The sequence below is a fragment of the Alexandromys fortis genome, unplaced genomic scaffold (assembly GCF_014885135.2).
Source record: "Alexandromys fortis isolate MF-2015 unplaced genomic scaffold, M_Fortis_MF-2015_v1.1 scaffold_1, whole genome shotgun sequence".
NCBI lineage: Eukaryota > Metazoa > Chordata > Mammalia > Rodentia > Cricetidae > Alexandromys > Alexandromys fortis.
This window is the reverse complement of record NW_026067927.1, coordinates 18,347,987-18,371,676: the sequence shown is the minus strand read 5'-3', so window position 1 is coordinate 18,371,676 and position 23,690 is coordinate 18,347,987. Positions and strand designations below refer to the sequence as shown.

General features: G+C 43.5%; 1 protein-coding gene across 4 annotated transcripts in view; it reads left to right on the top strand.

Moving 5' to 3' along the window:
• Wwp2 (WW domain containing E3 ubiquitin protein ligase 2) overlaps window positions 1-23,690 on the top strand; it is a 122,085-nt gene that overhangs the window by 67,668 nt on the left and 30,727 nt on the right. For all 4 annotated transcript variants that reach the window (XM_050144080.1, XM_050144081.1, XM_050144082.1 and 1 more), the window contains exon 8: window positions 11,221-11,431. In XM_050144080.1, coding sequence (XP_050000037.1) covers window positions 11,221-11,431 — 211 coding nt within the window. The remainder of the gene's footprint in view (window positions 1-11,220; window positions 11,432-23,690) is intronic.

Genomic DNA, 23,690 nt, shown 5'->3' with positions numbered 1-23,690 from the left:
TAGGAAAGAGGACAAGACTGAGTTTGCCCTAAGAGCTGGGGGGCCGAGATGCTGACAAGTGTTAAGTCCCCACCAGGCACTGCTGCCACCATTCCAGCATCCACACCCAGGACCTTTTCTGCATTTGACTGTTTCCCTGGACTCAGGAAGGGAAAGCCTGCTACAAAGTAAATGAATCCTTTTCATCCTATTTCTGTCTCACTGAGACAGGCAGACATCATTTTCTGGAGTTCCCGAGGACTGTTAAATCTTTAGTGACAACAGGTCATTTGTTTGTCTGTTTTTGTTTGGAGCCAAGAGAAGGGATGTGGACGTTTGCTCCCATAGACTGTAGGTAGGAGAGAGTAATTCCAATCGAGAGTGACACAGAAATGACCTTTGTAGATGCTGTTTGGGACTGCAGGGTGTGACGTGAAGACACAGCAGCATGGTTTGTTGTTGTGACAGTATGATTGGCCTGTGTGTGAAAGACTGAGTAGCACTCTAGTTAAGTGCTCTGCCATGGATTTCAGTTCTCTGGAAGCAGCACGTGGGGCTTCAGGGCCCTCTGTGGCGAATGTTGCCTGGTTATCTCACTGTACAGGAATGGTAGGGTAAAGTGACAAGCCTGGGACATGACTTGACTTCCTGGATTTGGGGACATGCCTGAAAGAAATGAGTTAAGCAGCTTCCTGTAACCTCTTGGATGAGGTCACTGCAGGTGTGAAGTCCCAGCAGATGCTGTCTCAACCTACCCAGTGCTCCAGGTCTAGCTACCACATCCTTCCCATCTGCATGAAGGGATGGCTAGCAAATGACTATGGACTGTTCCATACAGCCGCGTGCAGCTCTCTGAGCAGCAGCAAACATGCTCTTCTTAGCAAACATTTGTTCGTAGAGAAGCTTGCAGTAGCCCTGCTGGGCACAGGCCATGTCACCCTGAAATCCTTTTATACACTATCCAGGTGAAACATGAGGCAGTCTCCTGATGCAGTGACCGGGCACCAGTCACTTTATCCTTCTGTCTTTGTGTGGGTATATTCATGAGTGCAGGCGCCCACAGAGATCAGAGGCATCCGATCCCCCTCCCCCCCCCCCCAGGTGGAGTTACAGGTGATTGTAAACTTCCTGGTATAACTGCTGGGAATTGAACCCAGGTCCTCTGCAAGAGCAATATGAGCGTTTAACTTCAGCTCTTCTGGGCTATCAGTAGGCTTATATTTGCTTTATATTTAGTTTTAGGTACCTTTGCTTCTGGTTTTTATCTCTAGAACATTGTGTTCTAGTTTGTGAGGTAGGTTCCAGCCATGTCTTTTAAAAGCCACATGTGTCTAAGTCTAGACAACCTTGGGCATGTTTTATGGTAGTAGTGCGTCTGAATGCCCAAACCATTCCTAAAACCCAGCTTCAAAGGGCAGCTCCTGCCTGCTAAAACACAAGGCCTTGGCCTCTGCCTTTTTGCAGTTGTGACATTTCTTCTTGACCTCACAGGCAGCCTGGACTATGTGAAAAGAGAGAGCTAGAGCTGTTCCTAGGGTGGGCAGACAGAGCCCCCGCCACACACCTCTTGGCGGTGTAGGATGTGTATGAGGATGCCTCCATCCCCCCATGTTAGGTCTGTGATGACCACGTCCAGGATGGCACTATAGGAGTGTGTCTCCTGCTGTCATTTTCACAGGCATGCGGGATTAATTTAACAGCTCCCTATTGCCTGTGTACCGTACTTATGCTTATAAAAGACATCGGGGCTAAACCAGAGCCCAGTCTCAGCTGGCTTTTTCACATCGCCACAAATGTGTAATACCCACTTTTGTAAAATGAGAGTAACTGGAAGACTGTCTCTATGAATGCCATGTTTCTAAGTTTCGAAAGTGCTGGGGCTGAGAAGTAGACTGATGGCATAGCACATCATTGACTGTGTGTGCAGGGATTTACTGTCTGATTTTTTTGTTGTTGTTGTTGTTGTTGAAAACTTCACCAAAAATTTTCATCTGTTACAGCTCCCTTTAATGTGATTTCCATGCTCAGTGGTTATACAGGCTTGGTGGGACCGAGGCTCCCTGTACATAGTATATGTTTAACACTCAGTGACTTACTTGCTGGGCCAGAGTGTGTATCTTGCATGTTGTTATAAGGAATAAGCCAGATAAAATTTATACAGAGTATGAGGCATGGCACCTAGCACATAGCTTTTATCTGTATGAATAATGTAATGATGAGGCATAGATATTTGTTTTTGTTTCATTATTTTTTTAATCCATGTTTCCATTTATCTGTGTGGTCTTTTTGTTTACTTTTTAGAGGATTATTTTTATTAATGGCATGTGCATTTTTCTGTATGCACACATGTGTGGGAGTTCCCAGGCAGGCCAGAAAAAAGTGTCAGGTCTCCTGGATCCAAAGTTAGTTATTGGTGATTGTGAGCTTGCTGAGGATGCTGGAAACTGAGCCTCTACCTTTTGCTTTGTTTTGTTTTGTTTTGGAGACAAGAGTAGCTAGCTTGAAAGACTGTGTTCACCAGGCTGGCCTTGAACTCCTTCTGCCTCTGTGAAAGGGTTGAAAGGGCTGACTACAGTCTGCACCACCTCCACTGGCACGTGTCCCTCTTTGCCTACAGCTTTGTTCTGGGGGAACCTAAAAACATTTTTTTAAGAAGCAGTTCTAGCTGTGTTGAGTACACTGGCCTTGAATTCCTGGGCTCTGGCTATCCCGTGGGGCCATGAGTAGCCGATCCTATATACACAAGAGTTTTTCTTTAGTGTAATTCTTGGGTCAATGGATATGAATTTTTAAAAATGAGATCAGTTTCCTTTTAAGAGGATTGCTGATGTGTTCAAGGCTGATAAAGCTCTCACAAAGTTGTAAATACTGTTTTGGTTTTATGCTGTCAAGGTTAAGTTCTACCTCATGGTTTATTCTTGCTTTTTTTTTTTTTATTTTATTTTGCTGTCTTGATGTTGGGGATTGAACTTGTGGCCTTAGGCATGCTGTGTACACACTGTATCTCTGAGCTACCCAGCCCTAGAGTAATTTCTTCTGTGTTGGAGCCCTGTCCTCACCGTGTCAGTCAGGCAGCTTCCACTGTGGCTTCTCCTCTGAGCAGAGCACTTCCTACTGTCTTTTATACTGTGAGGATTTTTTCTTGTTTTGAGTAAGTCCCACTTATTTTGAATATTGGGATAATATTTTTAAATTTTTTATTTCATGTGTGTATGTGCTTTGCCTGCATGAGTTTGTCACCATGTGACTGTCTGACAGGAGTCAGATGCCCTGGGACTGGAGTTAGAGATGGTTGTGAGCCGTGTGGTTACTGGGAATTGAACCTGGGTCATCTGGAAGAGGTGCCAGTACTCTTAACCCCTGAGCCATCTCTCCAGCCCTGGCATAGCATATCTTTAATTCTGAAAGGGCTAGCTCTGCCTTGTTACTTTTTCCTCTTTGAAAGTTCATAAATTTTTCAAAAACAAGTTTTAGACTTTCAATTTTTAGAGGCATGCATTGTCTACTTAAGCTGATTAAGACTTTAATCTTACTACTAATCAGGCATGGAGGTGTGGTTTGTTCACCTTTCCCCTTTATTATGATATAACTTATTTTTTTCCTTTTATACAAAGATTCATTGTTATTGTTTTGTTTTAGAGAGAGGGTATTATTATGAAATTCTGACTAGCCTGGAACTTGATATGTAGATCAGGCTGGCCTCAAACCCACAAAGATCCACTTGCCTATCTGCCAAGTGCTGGGATTAAAGGCCTGTGCCACCACCCATATCTGTCTTTATTATTTTTAATCCTGTGTCTGTGTGTGGGAAGTGCCAGAGGTGTCTGCTGTGGGTGCTGGGAGCCAAACTCAGGTCCTCTCCAGCTCCTAATTTAAAACAAAAAATCTTGTGTGTGTATTATGATTTTATGTGTTTATGTGTGGCTATATACATGTGTGCACGCGCACGCAGTTGTGCATCTTTCTGTATAGGTCAGAGGTCACTGTTGAGTGCCTCCTCAGCTGCCCTTCACCTTTTGTTTTGAGACAAGATCTCTATCTCTCTCTTTACCTTCCTTGCCCCTCCCTCTTTTTCTCTCTGAACTTAGAGCATGCCAATTGCTAGGCAGGCTTGCCTGGGATGAAGAAAAAGAATGTCCAGTTCCTGATCTTTTTCTTGGCTAAAAGGTTTCCTGTTCCTGAATGGATGTGATTCATAAAGTTGAAGTGTTTGACCACCATCACAGAAGAGCCTTGTGAAACACTTGTAGTTGCAGAAACCAGTACCTGTTCAGCTGCCTTGGTACCTCCCCTCCCCTCCTGCCCTTGGTCCTCCACTTTTCTTCCCATCCAGGACAATATCCAGACCCTTGTCATTTCCTTCTTCCCCATTATTTCCACCTCAAGATACCCTGGATTTGAGTGTCAATTCTGCTGCTCCCTGATTGCACAGCACTCTGAGTAGTCGTGGAGCTTGCGTGTCTTTGAAGGGGGAATGACATTTTCCGCATGGGCTGTTGGGATTGCAAATGAGCTAATAAAAGCGTACTTGCTAAAGGCAATGAGGGATCCTGGATTGGATTCTAGAACAAAGTCTAGAGTTTAGTTTAGTATTATACAGATTCTTTTTTTAGTTTTGTCAAATGTGTTATGGTTATATTAAGGAATAGCACTAGGGGACATTGGGTAAAGGACCACCATCTTTTCAACTTTTCTATATAAAGATTCCTTCTAAAGTAGGAACTCAGGAGGTTGAGGCAAGGGGATCATAGTTCAAGGTCAGCTTGAGCTACATAGGCACTACTCCATCTCAGGTAGTAAGCAAACCAAAACTAAATAATAGCTCACTCTCAAATATATTTAAAGACCTATTTTTTAAATGGTAATGTTATCAGGTGATTGTAGTTCTAATATCTTTTAAAATTATTAGATTTAGTGAATGCTTATTTGTTAAATAAATATTTATTAAATATTGTTTTGCTGGACAGTATAAACTATAAGCCAGGATAAGACCTCTGCCTTTTAATCTTTCAGTGAAAGTTGAAAATACATCCCAATCAAGTGCCAGCCGCTGTTGCAAGAGCTCTGTGCTATGTAGCGGAGGCCACAGACACTGCCGGGTCTCTGCAAGCCGTGTCCAGCTGCACCGTAGTGGCTTGGAGAACATCTGGGGAAAGGGCTGGTGTGAGAAGATAGGCTAGGACGTAGGGGATAGAAAGGAAAGTGTTGCTGTGGCTGTGACTCAGACCGTAGAGTGCTTGCTTACCTAGTGTGTCCCGAGCTCTGGGTTTGCTCCTCATACTGTATACACACACTTAGTGGTGCATGCCTGTAACCCCAGCACTCCAACGGTAAAGACAGGAGGCTCAGATATTCAGGGTTAGTGTTGGCTACATAGTGAGTTTGAGGCTAGCCTAGGATATGTGAGACCCTGTCTCAAAAGAAAAAAAAAGAGAAAAGAACAGAAAAGAGGAAATGTTGGTTGTAACAACAGCAGAGACAGCCTGAGTCATTTTCAGACTTCCACTGAGGTAAAGCTGGATCCTTCGCTTTGCCACACAAAAGAATTTCAGGATGAATAGTATGAAGCAGAATTGGAGTTTATTAAAAGTCAATTATTATTATTATTATTGTTACTGTTATTATCATTACTGAGATGGTTTCGCTATGTAATCTATGGCCTAGAACTCTGTGTAGACCAGGTTTGGCCTTGAACTCAGAGATCCAGCCACCTCTGTTTCCAGAAGGCTTTATTTTTATTTTATGTATACGGATGTTGTGCCTACCTATATATTTATATCCCACTTGGGTGCCTGGTACCCCTTGAGACCAGAAGAGAGTATCAGATCCCCTGGAACTGGAGTTATAGATGGTCCTCTGCAAGAGCAGCAAGTGCTATCAACTGCTGGGCCTTCTCCAGCCCCTTTAAAGGCATTATAATATAGATACAGATTTAATATGTAATGTAAGCTCAAGGGCTTATGAGGACCACAAGACACTGAGAGCATGATTATGGGCTAAAGAAGAGTCACAATACCATTGTCGTTACAGTATTTTTATCTAGAACCTGATATCCTCCGTGGGGCTGAGGAAATTTAATTAAGAAAACTTGCTCTTCTAAAGGATGTGAATTTGGTTCCTAGCACCCACGTTACTCAGCTCATGACTAACTGCATACTCCTGGTCTCAGCAGGCACCTACATTCACATGTATACACATACATCTATTAACAATTTCTAAATAAAAAGGCATTTTAAGTTGGCGTAATGGTGCAAGCCTTTAGTCCCAGCAATGCTGAGTCAGAGGTAGGCAGATCTCTGAGTTTGAAGCCAGCCTAGTCTACAGAAAAGTTCCAGGACAAACAGAGCTATACAGAGAAACCCTGTTGTCTCAAAACAGAGAGAGAGAGAGAGAGAGAGAGAGAGAGAGAGAGAGAGAGAGAGAGAGAGAGAGAGAGAGAGAGAACATAGCTCAGACAGACATGCAGAGGCAGCCTCTATTGTGTTTCTTGTGATTTCCCCTAGAGCCATTCTTTAAATGTACAAGTGAACGCATGTGTGTTATCTGAGGGGAAAAAGACACATGTGTTCATGCACATACAAATGATAACAGTATATATACCCTGTTCAGCAATTTCTCATTTAATTATATTAGAGTTTTTCCATAGAACTTGAAGCTAATGTGAAGAACTTTGTCCTATATACTGCTCCACTAAACCTAGCTAATTGGGCAATAACACATCAATTAAAATGTTTGAATCCTATACCTCTGTGTTTTTTTTCTACAACATTTTAAAGCTTTATTTGTAATTCTGTGTGGGTGGATGTGTGTAGAAGAGTAGAGGGAATGGAGCTGGCCACCAGATCGCCTGGAGTTAGGTTACAGGTGTTTGGGAGCCATCAGAGGTGCTGGGAATTGAAGTCACGTTCTCTGGAACAGCAGTGTGTACTCTTAGTGGCTGAGCCATCTCACCACCTCCACCCCCTCACTAAATTTTTAAAGAAAGTGAAACGTCATTTTCAGATGATGCAAGGTCATCAGCTCGTTATTCTGGAGACTGGCAGAAGGAGAGTCAGGTTTTTCCACAGGCTCCATCCCCCACAGTCTGAACCCTGGGGAAGCAGAGTGGTTGAGGGCCAGCTCCTCTTTACTTAAATGAAGACCACACCAAGGGTATTAAAATTGGTATTTTGCAACCTCCAATGAATTATTGAAGTATTTGTCAGTTTCTGACTCTTTGTTAATTTACTTATTCTCTGACTTTTCACAATTTATTATATTACTATAGCTCTGTAATAAGTCTGATATGCTGGAGAAAATCCCCGACAGAAACCAGCAGTCTTCTTTAGACTTTCATCTCTACTCTTGCAAATTTAGTTTCCCTTATAAATTTTACAGTGAATTTATCTACGACTTAAAAAGGCATGGTGGGGTTTTTTAAAGATTGGAATTGCATAAAGTTTATAGATTTGCATAAAGAGGATTGCCATCTGTTGTAGGTACTATCTTAGCTCAGATAGAATATGGAAAACAAGCAAAGTTTTGCATTTATGTTGGGGAAACATTCTTGGTACAGATTTAGTTATTAAGCATCTGATATAGCCTCTTTGCCAGATAGCATTAACACTTGGAAGAAAGCAGCAGTCTCAGGGTAAGGATACAGCCCAGCTCAGGGACAGTGCACTTGCCTAGCCCGTGCAAGGCTCTGGCTTTGATCCTCAGCACTGCAAGATAAATAAATAGAACAAAATCCAAGGGACTCAAGCAGAGGCAGTTTCACATCTCAGGGTCACAGTCATTTGTTAAAGTCAAGCTTGGTCATATCCTGGGAAGACATTTTGGTTTCAGCTGACTACCAGTGTTAGCCAGTTGGATCTGGTTATATGTAATCTTTGTTCCCACTAAAGGATGTGCAAAAAAGTGGAGAGAGTTACTTAAGCCCCGGAGGCAGACAGCAGAGTATGAATTAGATGTCTTATGACTGTGCCAGGTTATTCAGTCTCCTGGATGCTTGATTCCTCAGTAGAAAGTGGGGCAGTTGAGGTGCCTAGCTGGTGGGCTGTGTGTGAAGCTTCAGGAACAGAAACTAAAGAAAGAACTTTGTGTTCTGTCTAGCACACACCCCACCCCATCCCATATTCAGTAGTAATGTTTATTATTCTTATTTAAATTTGTCGTCTGGAACTAGAGAGATGGCTCAGCAGTTGAGAGCACTTTTTGCTCTTTCAGAGGACCCTGGCTCAATTCCTAGCACTCACATGGCAGCTCAGAACCTTCCCTATCTCCAGTTCCAGGGAATCCGTTGCCCTCTTGTGAACTCCTCAGACACAAGCACACAAGTGATGTACATACATTCATGTAGCAAGCCATTAATACACATAAATAAAATAAATCTCTTAAAAAGATAGTTTTCTGACTCTCTTGGCAGATCCTGATACTATGTAGGAGAGATGCAAGCAGTTAGACAAGGATAGCCTGGAAACAGTGAGGAAATAGTAGCCTTTGTATCAGGGCCAGAGGCGGGAGACTAATGCGGAACACGAAACATACCAGGTACTTCTTTTGGATTGCTTTGGCATGGACAGTGGAGGGCAGCTGATGGAGTTGAGCTGAATCTCCTCCAACCACATCTGCTTTACAGTAAACTGTAACTGTGACATCTCCATGGAGGTCAAGGAGCAGGTGCTCACCTGCTTTTCTAGGAGAACTACAAACAAATTTCTGAATTAGAAAGAGGAAACTAAATGATGACTAAACTGTTTTACATTGAAATTCTGATTTAAATATGTAGACAGTTCTGCATATAACTCCTCTATTTTCAAAGAACTGTAATTGTTTGAAACCGTTTGCTCTCTCTGTTCCAAGTCAGAGGATTTAGAGTGCCTTGGGGCCCTTGTAGACATAGTGATCATCAAAGACCTGAAGAAACTAAGTGAGGTAAGGAGGTTAGGAGCTGCCTTGTTCACTTGTTGTTGTCTGTTGTTGCCTTGGAGACAAGTCCTTAGTTCTGAGTCCCTTTTACTTTTACTACCTGTTAATCCCTGATTCTGTCCTTGAATCAAGAATCTTTTAAACAGCCATTTTCTACCTGTGGGTCACAACCCTTTGGGATTGAATAATCCCTTCACAGAGGTTGTGTATCAGATATTTACATTACAATTCATAACAGCAGAAAAATTACAGTTATGAAATAGCAGTGAAATAGTTTTATGGAACTGTATTAAAGGGTCACAGCATCAGGAAGGTTGAGATCCATTGCTTTAAGAGAACACTATGGGGATCGGTGAGATGGCTCAACAGTTAAAAGCACTGGCTGCTTTTGCAGAGGACCTGGGAACCGATTCCCAGCACCTTGGTGGTGGGTGGCTCACAACTGCCTGTAACTCCAGTTCCAATGGACTCAACATCCTCTTCTGGTCGCAACAGGCACTGCATGCGTGTCGTGCACAGACACACATGGGAACAAAATACTCAAACACATAAAATAAGATTAAAATAACAAAAAAAGAACATTATGGAAGTTTCTGCCTTTTTCTGTGTGCTGTCCATGTCTAGCAGACAGGTGGCAACTTTAAAGAAAAGGATGCACTCCTGTAAACGTGGCCTTGGCTGTCTTCACTTACAGCAGCACCCTCCCTCGTTACCCTGTCCTGCTAGTCTTTCTTGTATTGATGTCACAGTAAGCACAGCATATTAGAAAACCCTAATACAGTTATGTTTAATTAATTTACTTATGATCCATTTTCTGGGGCTGTGGAGGTGGCTTAGTGAGTAAGACTGCTTGCTCTTCAATCAAGGAGACCTGAGTTTGAATCCCCAGTGCTCATAAAAAATACAGGCTTTAATCCCAGCACTCGGGAGGCAGAGGCATGCGGATCTCTGTGAGTTCGAGACCAGCCTGGTCTACAAGAGCTAGTTCCAGGACAGGCTCCAAAGCCACAGAGAAACCCTGTCTCGGAAAAAAAAAAAAACAAAAACAAAAACAAAAAAACAGGCATAGCTTGCATGTGCCTATAATTCCAGCATCGGGGAGCAGAGATGGGTGGATCCTGAAAGCTTGCTAGTTAGATAGCCTAGCCAAAACTACAAGCTTCCGGTTCAGTGAGAGACCCAGTCTCAAAACAGTAAGGCAGAGAGAGATAGAGGAGGACACCCGATACGCTGCTGCAGCATCTGCACACAAGTGCACAGGGTGCAAGTGCACATGGATGTCACTCATATGCACACACACATAATTAATTTTCTCATGTCCTTTGTGAAGACATCACTAACCTAATGTAATTTTTATAGTAATGCTTTTGTTGTTCTTTTGTTTGTCTGTTTTTGGAAGTAAGTTCTTATATAGCCCTGGCTGTCTGGCCTAGAGTTTACTGTGTAGCCCTATAACCAGAATACCAGAGTTTGTGTCACTTGCTACCAAAACACTGATGAGCAGATACAGGAATCAAATTTTTTTTCTCAAAATTGTTATTTTTAATTATGTGTAGGTGTGTGTATGTACATGCAGGTATGTGCATATGAGGCCAGAGGTGACGGATGCCCTAGAGATGCTTGACAAGAACACTGTGAATCTAATGCAGGCCCCCTGCAAGAATAGCAAGTACTCTTAACCACTGAGCCATCTCCCTAGCCCCAGGAATTGAGTGTTTAAACTATACTTTTTAGATCTGACAACTTGTGAAAATAGGATTACTAGCTCATAAAATCTGCCTTCCCTCCCAGCTCTTGCTACACACCTCCTAGGGAGTGGGAACAAAGGTCATGCTGGTGCCTTGTGGGAAGTCTTGTCTGTGAAATCCACGGTACAGCTCTTCTTATTGTCTCCTTATTTTCTCTTGTTACTAAATCTCGCATGTAGCCAGCTTTCGAGTCCCACTCGGGTAAGTTAGCTCAGGACACACTCATCAGTGTGTCTGCTGATGATGATTATTCTGTAGTGTGTATGTGCAGAGTCTTTCCCACATTATGGAATACAAATGTGTGCTTATAACTAGAATATAAACGTGTCCCCACCTATCTGTTTTGGCCACTATCAGACCTGATTGGCATAAAATTTACTATGTGGCTTCAAACATCTTCCTGCCTCCACCATCTGAGGGCTGTGACCAGCGTGCAAGGCCTGGTTTTGTAAAACTCACAGTTGTCTAGTGTGAGTAGGGCTGGTGTCATAGACGCAGCATTAGTGAATGGTGTGCAAAACCTAGTCAAAGAGAGCAAAATTCTTATTCCTAGTTATCATTAAGTATGGTTTGTGCATTTCAGTGAACGAGGAACCTACTACAGCCAGTGATCTCGAAGAACCTTCTGTTGTTGGTGTGACAGCCCCACCAGCTGCAGCCTTGAGCGTGTCCCCAAACCCCAGCACAACATCTCTCCCTGGTCCATCCACACCAGCGGAGGGAGAAGAGCCCAGCACTTCAGGGACACAGCAGCTCCCTGCCACTGCCCAGGCTCCTGATGCTCTCCCTGCCGGGTGAGTAGCCTTGTGTCCCATCATGGTACTCGACTCCTCAGCAAATGCCTCCTTCACCAGCTCAGAAGCAATGTGGTCAATTCATACCTAGTGGCCAGGGGTCTCTGGGAAGACTGCCATGTTTAGGAGCAAGAGAGGTGTAGAAGTGCTTGCTTGGCAAACATCTGAAAGAGCCTAAGCCATCTCAGGAGGCAAGTTAGTGCTACCTTCCCCTGGGACCCAAGTGCACAAGGAGCTTGTTGCCTTTGCGGATTGTTTGTATGTGTGTGAGAGGGAGGTGTCTGACTAGATGCTGCCTAGAGAATAGCTTTTTCCCTCCTGAGTTTGACCTTGGCAATCCATGAAGGACTCAGGCTTTAGATGCTGAATTGCTGTGCCCTTTATCCCCACAGCCGTGGCCAATGTCAGCACAGGTACTCACTTCTTTGACCCCTTTTACTGTGGATAGCAAAGACCTCAACCAAGATGACAACTCTGGCAAGACAAAGAGAAGCTCAGTTTTGACTATGTAGTGAGATGGGACAAGGAATATGGATTCTGGGGACTGATCAGATGGCCCAGATGGCCCAGCGGATAAAACCACTTGCCACCAATCTAGGCAACCTGAGTTTGGTATCCATATCCACATGGTGAAAGGAGAGAACTAGCTCCTACAAGTTGTCCTCTGACTTTTATGTGTGTGTGTGTGTGTGTGTGTGTGTGTGTGTGTGTGTGTGTGTGTGTGTTTGGGGGGGCGGGGATCAATTAGATTGGCGGTTGAATCCATTTCTTGACCTCACCTGTGTGGCCTTGTCTGTGTGAGTTACATGTTAGTTATGTGGTGACAATAAGCATCCATGTCTAAGAACTCCAATAAGATGGTGTGTATGAAACGTGTGCTGACAGACAGGCAAGCCTTGCCTTGAAGTGGCTGTGAAGAAGCCGTAAAAACAGAGACTGCTTCTGACCTGGGAAACAAAGTCTTAACCTCAGTTAAGGCCGAGTGTGGTCAGGGCCAGTCCCGTTGTCCATCCTGGTTATCAGGATAGCACGAAAGAAACCAGTGTCCCATGCTGGCAAGATGGCGTAGTGTAAGTTGATTGCCACCAAGCCTGAAACCCCCCAGGTGGAGGAGAAAGCCAATCCCTGCAGGTCACCCTCTGACTTCCACGTTTGTCCACTGTCATGTGCTCCCTGCCCCTAAGTAAATGTCGTTTAAAAAATTGTTTTAGGGCTGCTGGTGCGATGGTTCGTCAGGTAAAGGCATGTGCTCCCTAGCCTGGCAGTCCAAGATCAATCCCTAGACCCTCGTGTAGGAGAAAGCTGAGCAGATTCCTGTGGGCTGTCTGTTGGTCTCTCCACACAAACAAATAAATGCCGAAAAAAGTAGTTTTAAAGAATCCCATTTCTGTCCTCCTCAGTCACTGGTGATGTGCTGATGTAGGCTTGAGGATGGTGAGTATGTCCTCGTTGTATAATTCATAATGGACGTGGAAAGCTGTCTCTTGCATCCTGAGGACTATGACGCCTTGTTCATAGGGCCGCTTCTGATCTCCCAGTTGTTAAAATCCTGTATCCGAGAGCATGTGTGGTTTTTTGCTCCTTGTATTTAGCATTCACAGAACTCCTTTCTCCTAAATAGTGTGCTGAGCAAATGGGAACCATTATAGATAAGTCTTATTAACTCAAATCTCAAGAAAATTGGAGCGCTGAGAGGCAGTTCTGAAAAGGCCATCTTTTTGGTCAAGGGTTGGTTTTGTGAAAAGCCTATTCACCAACTACTCGTGTACCCCTCAGAGATTTCCTTTCCTCTTTCGCATGTGCTGTGGGAGGCTTGAAAGAACTATGTCTTGTTTGTACTTTCAGATCTGTGTGCTATAATTTGGGGGACCAGAGCAGAATCATTTTGGCGGAAAGGAGAGAAAATGGCGGCCTCTGTCCCCAGAGAGCTGTTTGTTTTCTTTCCGTTGAGCAAATGCCTGGAAGGCCGGCCTCTCTCCTGTGTCAGTCACAGGCAATTAGGGCTAATGGCTCAGCATGTCTTTATGTGGGGTGTGTGTGAGGGTTACTGTTCTCTGAGATTGGGCTCTTCCTGTTTCCAAGCAGTTGGAAAACTCCAGACTCTGAAAACACTCTTTATTCAACAGTCCAGGGAAGCCTGCCCCCACTCACCCCCCTTGGCCAGAGGCTAAAACACTTTTCTGAGGTAGAATTTAGACAGTGTCTTTTTCTTCGAGAATTTAGAATGTGACAAGGCCCATGCATGTTTGTGTGCGGGAGTGTGTGTGTGTGTGTGTGTGTGTGCATGTATGTGTGTATATGTGTGCTGCTACCCACTTTTATGTATAGAATAGTCCAGAGAAGAGTTTCGGTGTCCCAGTTTTCCAGGAGTACTCCTACCTCTGTATCTGGAGGACCAGGTCAGTGCCCAGGGCTTGCCACTCCTCCTGGAGCAGGCCACCAGCACTGCTGAGCGCATGGCAGTGCAGGCAGCAGGCTTTTTGGTTGGCTTTGGTATTGGAACCCAGAAAGAACATAGTTTCTACAGCGATCCTCCCAGCTGGTAGACCCAGTGCCTTCCTCCCTCCATTGTTCCTAAGTTGAGACCCAGGCAACAAGATGGTGAACGTAGTCTATTATATTACCATAAATACTAGAAGAGGAGTGAAGTGCAGCTCCGTGTGGGGCGCTGATGGAGACCACAGAATACCTTTATCACTTATGAGAATCTAGAAAGGAAGCGTCTAAGCTGACGTCTCTAGTGTCCAAGTTACAGACAGGTCAATGCCTTTGTAGGATGGCATGCATTTTTTTATTTAAAAGTTTTTCATTACATTTTTTTAAAAGCATGTGTAGTTGTGTGTACACAAACATACAGAGCTCAGAGGACAGCTTTTAGGGAGTTTGTCCTTTTCTTCCATCATGTGGGTTCTGGGAGTTGAACTGAGGTTGTCAGGCTTGGTGGCAAGAGCCTTTCCCTGCTGAGCCATCTCACTGGCCTGCATTTTTCCACCAGACAGGATAGTCGTTACTGTTTAAGGGATGGCAAGTCCAGGACTAGGCCCTGCAAATGGACAGCTAAGCAAGAAATAGTCTGTGTCAGAATAGTCTGTGAAGTCTGTTCTAGTCCCACTGAATTCTCTCTCTGGCACCAGATTCGATCCCTTGACTTCGTTGAGAACGTGATGCCAGCTCTCATTTCCATATCTTGAGCCCACTGAACTAGCTGTGTAGCTTAACTCAGCCTAAAACAGAACCATTACCTGACCCATCCTAACTTGTCCTGCACATAGTACACCATTGGCCCAGGCGACCACCAGACCACTGGTCTGTCTTTTTTGTTTGTTTCTTTGTTGAGACAGGGTTTCTCTGTGTGTTGCTCTGACTGCCTGTCCTGGAACTCCCCTTGTAGACCAGGCTGGCCTCGAACTCACAGAGTTCCACCGACTTTTGCTCCTGAGTGCTGGGATTAAAGATGGGTGCTACCACCATCCAGCTATCTGTCTTTCTTTAGACTAACCTTTTAAAGTAAAACTTCTAGGCATAACCTTTCCCACTTGGAATGCCACAGCAGCTTCCTATTGTCTTTAGGGATAAGTTTCCAAATCCTTAAATAAGCTGCAAATCTCTGACAGATGGGCTCCACCTGCCCCAGCCTCCCATGGAAGCCGCCCTCCCTTTGCAGTCTTAATAATAAAGGCCTTTAGTCCAACCCGACCCATGCCTGCCTCCTTCAGGCCACGGGGCCTCCCCATGACGGTCTTTCTCAGTGCTTCTTCAATGTTGTTTTACATTTAATTCCTTATGTTTCAGGGTAATGACAGTCCTCAGGGAAGCAGTCCTTCCCGACCCCAGGTAGACAAGGCTGCATAACCATTCGTGTGGCCATATCTCTTCTCACTCTTGTCATTGCTTGTTCAAGTCCCTCATCATTCTGGGCTGTAGGTGACTAGGAGCATGGCACAAAGTAGGCCCAGGACCTACTTGTAATGAATACTTCTAAGTGCTGTCTTTTTCCTCCCCCATTTTCTTCCCCCTCCCTTTTAAAAAAAATCTGAATGAATGCTCTGCTTCACCGATGCTTTAAAGAAAAGGCATCTCTAAAAGAATATTGCATTTTCCTTCATTTGCCCTGTTGACTGGCCTTGGGCTCAGCAGTGTCTGTCACAGATCACAACCCACCTCTTCATAAAGGCTCCTCATCGCTGGATTCTCCTCGGCTTAAAATATTTTTAAGCTAAACGAGATTGTTTGCTTGGGCCTCAGGCTGACTCCTCCATCTCATCTGCTTTATTGAATGATAAGGAGGAAGGGAGCAAGGAAGGGAGGGAGGGAAAGAGAGAGAGAGAGAGAGAGAGAGAGAGAGAGAGAGAGAGAGAGAGAGAGAGAGAGATTTATTGGGGATTCCAAGAATTGCCACATTGGTGCTCTGAAGTTTACAGCAGGAAAAACTGGTCACACACATCTGTGTGCTTCCAGGCTAAGGGCTTCTGAAACAGGGACTGCCTGAGGCCAAATACAACATTCTTTATTCCATTTCTCTCTGTCTGGAAATCCTTATTTTTTTTTTTCTTTCAACCTAATTAGCCCCAGAGAAGCTACTGGAAGGTGTGGAATTTCCAGGTTATAAGTGTCTATTGAAAGAAGGGGTGTTGGACACACGTGAGGTAGTGGCCCAGGCAGGGAGTAGAAAGCGTGGCCACTTTGGTCAGTTGGCCCTGTGTCTGGTTTTTGTCAGTGTCGAGCCCACTCTGGAGACTGAACACCCATGAGCAGACCATGTGTACATAGCTTTGACAAACCTCCAGCACGCCTCGGTCTCTCACTCTCAGAGTCCCTCACACAGAGGCACATTATTTCGGCCTGGCAGCTAGCGCATGGCTGTGGTTTCTTACATAAGAGAGGACGTTGTGTTTGGACTGCCGGCTTACCTCAGCTCTGCCATTTCACACCATCCTTGTTCTCCCCAAGTTGTTGGCTGTCCTGTTTCCTGCCTCAGAGTAGAATTAATGGGGTGGTGTTTTCACATTTGCCATCTGTCCCTGTGCCCGTGCTGGAGACACAGAGGCTTCTCTAGGTAGACCTTGAGACAGCTTTGGGGTGGGGGGGTTCTCTGATGTTTTGTTTGTAGAGACACCAAAAGGGATGGGGGACTTGGGAGCATCTCTGCTAAGTTATAACTAGTCTGGACCATGGAATCTCATTCTGCATTTGATTTTGGCTTAAGCCAAAGTGCTTCTCACTCAGAACATTTATAGTGTGACACAAGGTATAAATGAAGAACCTGCTTTGGTGGGGGATGCTATTGACTTATTTCTAAATTTTTAACTTATGATGAATCTTTATATTTGTTTTACCTTCTGCTCAAGGTATCACATACATATCTAGACGCTATGGCAATGTCATAGACACAGAAGTTTCTAGAAGCTAAGAAACTTCTCTGTTTCTGGGCACAAACTCTTAACAGTTTGGACCATGGACCACATTTTAAGTGTCTTGGGATTCACAGATTATATCTGGACACTGTACCCTTTTCTCACCTTTTGTTTTGTGGAATATAACTTTGTTTTTGACACTAAAAGGATTATTACATGCATAGATAACTCAAATAGTGCGTGTTGTCTTCTTTCCAAATAACTCTGCTATCACTAGTGGACTCCCAGAGCCATGAGCTGCTCCTCCCATATCAATTATGTGATCACATGTGATCCTTAGCCCATTTACTATGCTTTCTTGAGAGCTCCTCAAGAATGAGGGGTATTGTGCCCATCTTGGCACCCTCAGCATCTTCCATGGTGTGGGGAGACGGAGTGTCAAGTCTAAGTAGATAAGGGACTCACATTCTTACTTGTCCTTAGTATTTTAATTTCCATTTGATCTTATAAAAGACCATTGAACTGAACATGGCTCCTCACACCTGCAATCCCAGAATTTAGAGAAGCTGAGGCAGGAAGATGGTTGGATCTGCAAAACAACAGCAAAGCAAGACCAAACAAGATCTTTACTAGGCAGGGTTGGGGATGGGGTGGGGAGTATAGACACAGCACAGCAACAACAGATGTTTTTGTCGTTTTCCTGACCATCAATAGTAGCCACCAGATGGAATGCACTTTCACACTGATTTGGGGATCATTTTGTTCATTCTTTCTGCAATATGAGTTAGCTGCTTTTGTTTTCATGCCCCAAGTGAGGACACCTTAAACAGTTCACCTGGGGTGACAAGTTTTGACACCAAGATTACAGATATTGATACCAAGGGGACAGTTATCAACATGAGATAAACATGTATCTACTAGATTTTTGCACTTATAGAACTATTAAAAGCCTGTAGATAAAAATGGTGACTAGGAGGCAGGTGAGATGCCTTAGTTGGTAAAAGTGCCAAGCCTGAACCTGAATTTGGTCCCTGGAACCAGGAAGATGGAAGGAGAGAACGGCCTCCCACAAATTGTCCTCTGACTTCTATACAAGTGCCCTGCAGCACCCCAACCCCCAATAAATATGTAAATGTAAAATTTTCTCCCCAGAGACCTTGAGGCCTAAAATAATTTGAAAGTCTTACACACCCCTTTTTGATGCAGTCACCGTGTACAGGAATACCTAGATGTGGGTCACATCCACATAAACAGCCGTGTGGTTTTCTGTTGTATGAATAGTGCAAGTTTACGTGATCTTGTTTCTCTACAATTGCAGCTGTGCTACACTGAGGCCATCCCCTGTACACACCTTTTTGTACACATGCTTATTTCTGTAAGAGCTGTAATACCTGGGGCTGGTAAGACCTCCAGTGCAGTGGCAAAGCACTTGCTCAGTATACATAAGGTCCTATATTCGATCCTTAATTAATGGTGTTTTGTCAGGCATGGTAGTGCACATCTGTAACCCAGCACTCATAAAAAAGCAGATCAAAGAGGGCCTAAGTGTGAGGCTAGCTTGGTATACACAAGGTCTGGGGCAACCTGGAGCGAGATTCCATCTAAAACAAAACAAAACAACAAAACAAACAAACAAAACATAAAAACAGACCCCCCCAAAAAAAAAAAAAAAAAAAGCCAAGAAAAGCAAATGTCCTTCTGGAAGTGAATTTCCTGTACCCAGACCTTCAGCTTTGGGGACCCCTCTCAAATTGCTTCCTTGGGTCAGCTATGGGGGACCCTCTCAAATTGCTTCCTCAGATCTTCTTTGGGTACACATATGTGATCTTACTACAACGCACATTGTTGGCTCTTTTTCATTTGGCTCAATCTAATCTTTTTGTGGTTTGAATTTGAATTTCTTTTATTATCATTGATACTCTTTTTAATATTTTGCTTTCTTATAATGAATTGCCCTATTGGTATAATTTTTGTTCCACTTTTTTATTTGGCTATTTGTGTTTCTCTCTATTTATTTATTTATTTGTTTGTTTGTTTATGTACCCTATTTGCATATATACCTGTATGACAGAAAAGGGCATCAAATCTCATTATAGATAGTTGTAAGCCACCTTGTGGTTGCTGGGAATTGAACTCAGGACCCGGTAGAGCAGCCAGTGCTTTTAAGTGCTGAGCCATCTCCCTGGCCCCCTTAAAATTTCTTTTTTTGTTTTTGTTTATTTCTTTGTTTTGGGGGATTTATTGTTGTTTTTTTTGAGACAGGGTTTCTTTGTGTAGCTATGGCTGTCCTGGAACTCCCTCTGTTAACCAGTCTGGCCTTGAACTCGCATAGATATACCTGCTTCTGCCTCTTGAGTGTTGAGATTAAAGGCAAGTGCCACCACAGCCCTGGAGTGTTTCTTTCCTTTTAAAAAAAGACTTATTTATCTTCCTTTTGAGTGTATGGATCTTTGTCTATATATACATATGTGTGCCATCTGGTGCCTTGGAGGTCAGAAGAGGGCAGTGGGACTGGAATTGGAGTTATGGATAGTTGTTGTGAGCCACCATGTGGATACTGTGGAACTGAACCCAGGTCCTCTACACGAGCAGCAAGTGCTCTTAACTGCTAAGCCACCTCTCCATCCCTTTGTTTTCTCTTTAGCCAGCAGGATTTGTTTGCTTGTAACAGGATCTCTTGTAGCTTAGGCTGGTCTTAAATGTGTTCTGTAGCCTACGCACATGACTTGAACTCTGTATCCTCCCTTTGCCTCTTGAGTACAGATATTGCAGATGTAGCTTCATGATTCTTAATATGTGCTAGATAATGTCCAATGATATATATTGCCAAAACTTTTTCCCAGACTGTAGCTCATCTCATTACTTTGTTTATAGTGCCTTTAAAAAAAAAATGGGTCTAGAGAGATGTTTCAGCGGTTTAGAGCAGTCTAGACCAGCTTCAATTTCTAGCATCCACAGTGGCCCACAACCATCCTAACTCCAGTTCCAAGGGATCTCTTGCCCTCTTCTGACCTCCATGACACCAGTCATGCATGTGGTGCACATACATACATGCAAGCAAAACATTCATACTCATAAAATTAGACAGCTTTTTAAAATTTAAAAATGATAGCCAGGCATGGTGATGCATGCCTTTAATTCCAACACTCAAGAGGCAGAGGCAGGAGGATCTCTGAGTTTGAGGCCAGCCTGGTCTACAAAGTAAGTTTCAGGGCAGCGAGGACTGTTATACAGGGAAACCCTGTCTCAAAAAAAAAAAAAAAATTAAAGATGATTGTGTATGTGTAGTACAAACGTGTGTGTACATGTATGTGTGGTCATCTTGAGTTCCTCCTTGTTCTGAGGTTGTAACGTTCTTGTAATGTACAGATACCCCCCATTTTGCTGATTTAGAAAAAAGACTTTATTATTTTTAATTATGTGTATGTGTGTGGGTATGTGCTCCTGAGTGAGGTGCCTGAAGGAGTCAGAGACTTTGGATTTCCTGGAGCTGGAGTTACAGGTGGTTGAAAGCCACCTAACATGGGTGCTGGGAACCAAACTACGTCCTCAGAAAGAGCGAGTGGTACATGCTCTCAACCACTGAACCATCTTTCTAGCTCCCATTGTTGATTAGTATGCATGTTATCCCATATTTTACCTTTTTTTTTTTGAGACAGAATTTCTCTGTAGCTTTGGAGGCTCTGTAGCTCTGTAGCTCTTGTAGGCCAAACTGGTCTTGAACTCACAGAGATCCGTCTGCCTCTGCCTCCTGAGTGCTGGGATAAAGGCGTGTGCCACCACCGCCTGGCATCATATTTTATCTTTTTAAAAATCAGCATGTAATTTATAAACGTTAGCATGCCATTGTTTAACTGTCACGGTCTTTTTCTTGGTGGGTTAATCCTATAATGGCAATTTAGATTTAATTAAAACCAGTATTTTTATACGTAATTAAATGTTAATTACTTTTGTTTTGTGTGTGCAAGAGAGTACATGTGGAGGTCAGAGGACTACTTCCAAGAGTTTGTTCTCTTCTGTCATGTTGGTTCCAGGATCAAATTCAAGCCCAATAGCAAGCACCCATTCTACTGAGCCATCTTTCCAGCCTCTCCTACTTATACTCGGTTTTGATTATTTCAAGCATGTTATTCATTAACTTGCTTTTCCATCCAGTATGTTGTAAACATCTGGATAAGTTGATACTCATTTCCAGTTTGTTTTAAAACTGGAATAGCCCTGTTATGGAAGTAGCTTTTCTCACCACACAGCAGTGGAGCACATCTTTAATCTCAACACTCAGGAGGCAGAGGTAGGCAAATCTCTGAGTTTGAGGCCAGCCTGGTCTACAGAGTGAGTTTCAGGACAGCCAGGGACACACAGAGAAACCCAGTCTCAGCAAACAAACAAAAACAAAAAAATAAATGAGGAGTACTGAGAACTCAAGAACAATGGCAATGGGCTTTTGATCCTACTGCACGTACTGGCTTTGTGGGAGCCTAGGCTGTTTGGATGCTCACCTTACTAGACCTGGATGGAGGTGGGTGGTCCTTGGACTTCCCACAGGGCAGGGAACCCTGATTGCTCTTTGGGCTGATGAGGGAGGGGGACTTGACAGAGGAGGGGGAGGGAAATGGGAGGCGGTGGCGGGGAGGAGGCAGAAATCTTTAATAAATAAATTAAAATAAAATAAAATAAATAGTAGTAGCATTTCTCTTTGTGCCCCATGGGGCTGTTCAGGGTCTCTGCCCCCGCTCTAATGAGCTATAATAGATGCTCTTACAGCTACATCTCTGACTCGATTCTTTCCTTGTCTGCGTTAGGAGTTCAAACTCAGAGTATTTTTTTGTTTTTGTTTTTTTTTTTTTGTTTTTTCGAGACAGGGTCTCTCTGTAGCTTTGGAGCCTGTCCTGGAACTAGCTCTTGTAGACCAGGCTGGCCTCGAACTCACAGAGATCCACCTGCCTCTGCCTCCCTAGTGCGGGGATTAAAGGCGTGCGCCACCACCGCCCGGTAAACTCAGAGGATTTATATAGACAGGGTTATTGATCAAGTTGCCTTTAGAAAGGAAAAGACTCATTTTTGCTCTCATCCATTATTTTTCACATTATCTACCTAGGTTGTCAACTTTCCATTTGAAAAGTGGGTGTGTGTTTTACAGAAGCCATTTCTGAGACTTGTCTTTACTTTCTATAAAAGCTTATATTTGAATGTTACCAGCCTCCATCTGGGATTTCCCCAAGGCAAAGAAAACAGTATGATTGAAGAGAAAAAGAAAACAGACTTAATTTAGGAAACTCGGTAGCTGCTCCTCTAGCATCTTGGGCTTGGGTGTAGAATGCTCTACATGGGAGACTTTGGGAAAACACAAATACTTCTAGTATATTCTTCTAAAGTTCATTTCAGTTTAAGTAATAGCAAGAAATCCTTTCTTTAGGATGCCCAAGGTTCTGTCTACCATGGCTTCGTTTGTTTGTTTTGTTTATTCGAGACAAGATTTCCTGTATCCTAGGCTGGCTTTGAACTTAGTATGTAGGAGACTGGGTGTCGCTTGGCGTCCTGTGTCCTAGGCTGACTTTGAACTAAGGATCTTCCTACTTTAACCTCCAGAGACTGGAACTTATAAATGTGTACATATCACCATGTTATGATTTTACCTATTAATTGCATTTTAAAGTTATTCTTTAAAAATTTCATATAATTTATACAATGTGCTTTGATCATATCCATTTACCATCTCCTTCTCCCTCTTCCTAGTGCCCCCATCCACCACCTTCCCAATGGCCCTGTTTCTAATGGAGAAAACAGGTTTTCTTTGACTGTGAGGGCTGTTAATACCCATTGCTTAGGTAAATAAAACAAGCACAGTAATGACTAGAAATAGTCCATACTCTTTCTCTTTTTAAAAAAATTATTTATTTTTATTTCATGTACATTTATATTTTGCCTGCATTTATGTCTATAAAAGTGTCAGGTCCCCTGAAACTGGAGTCAGACAGTTGTGAGCTGCCGTGTGGGTGCTGGGAATTGAACCTGGGTCCTCTGAAAAGGGCAGCCTGTGCCCTTAACTGCTGAGTCATCTCTCCAGCCACATCAGTACTCTTACTAAGAATGTAGTTTGAACATTTAACCATGTAATTTTATAAAGGTCATTTAGGAAGAACCCTAGTACTAACCTGAACTCCTTGTCATTATCAGCACATTCCCAGTTTTGCCTTTTTTTTTTTTTTTTTTTTGGTGAAACTGAGATCTGTCCAAACACAGGATCCGACTAACCAGTGCATTGATCCGGATGGTTTGACAATATAATGTAATGGCAGCTAGTGGGTAGCTCATTTCCTGATGATTTTTAATGGAGAATTACTTTTGGAGGGAATTTCTGCATGACACTGAGAGCTCAGCCCAGGGCTTCGTGCATGCTAAGAAAGCAATAACAGAGTTCTTGATATGAAGCTTCCACTGGCTCAGGCTATCGTGAAGTCCTGATCCTTCTGTCTTTGCCTCCTGAGTGCTGAGATTCCATGTAGGCACCACACCACGCTGATGGTAACCTTTTAGATAATAGTGTAGAAAGTTAATTGACATCATCCTAAGAATGGGATCGAGGCTTTGTCTTGGCCTTTGAACTCTTTAATGTGGAGATTGTGGGGAGACTGGGGGTCAAGGGTAGAAGATACACAACAGAACAAAGGAATGAAGGTAAGAGAAAAATTACCTTACGACTGAGTTAAATGGGAAACTTCTTACGTCTTCAAAAACAAGACTCAGTGTGGCCACTATTCAGTCCGGTGTCACTCACTGAGGGCCAAGGAGCAACAAGTCGGGTAATGACCTGAAACAAACTCGCTGCTGTGAACACTGTTTCTGAGAGCATCAAAGAAAGCTGTTCAGTACGTAGACAGAACCTGTGTGACCCGGATGCAGCG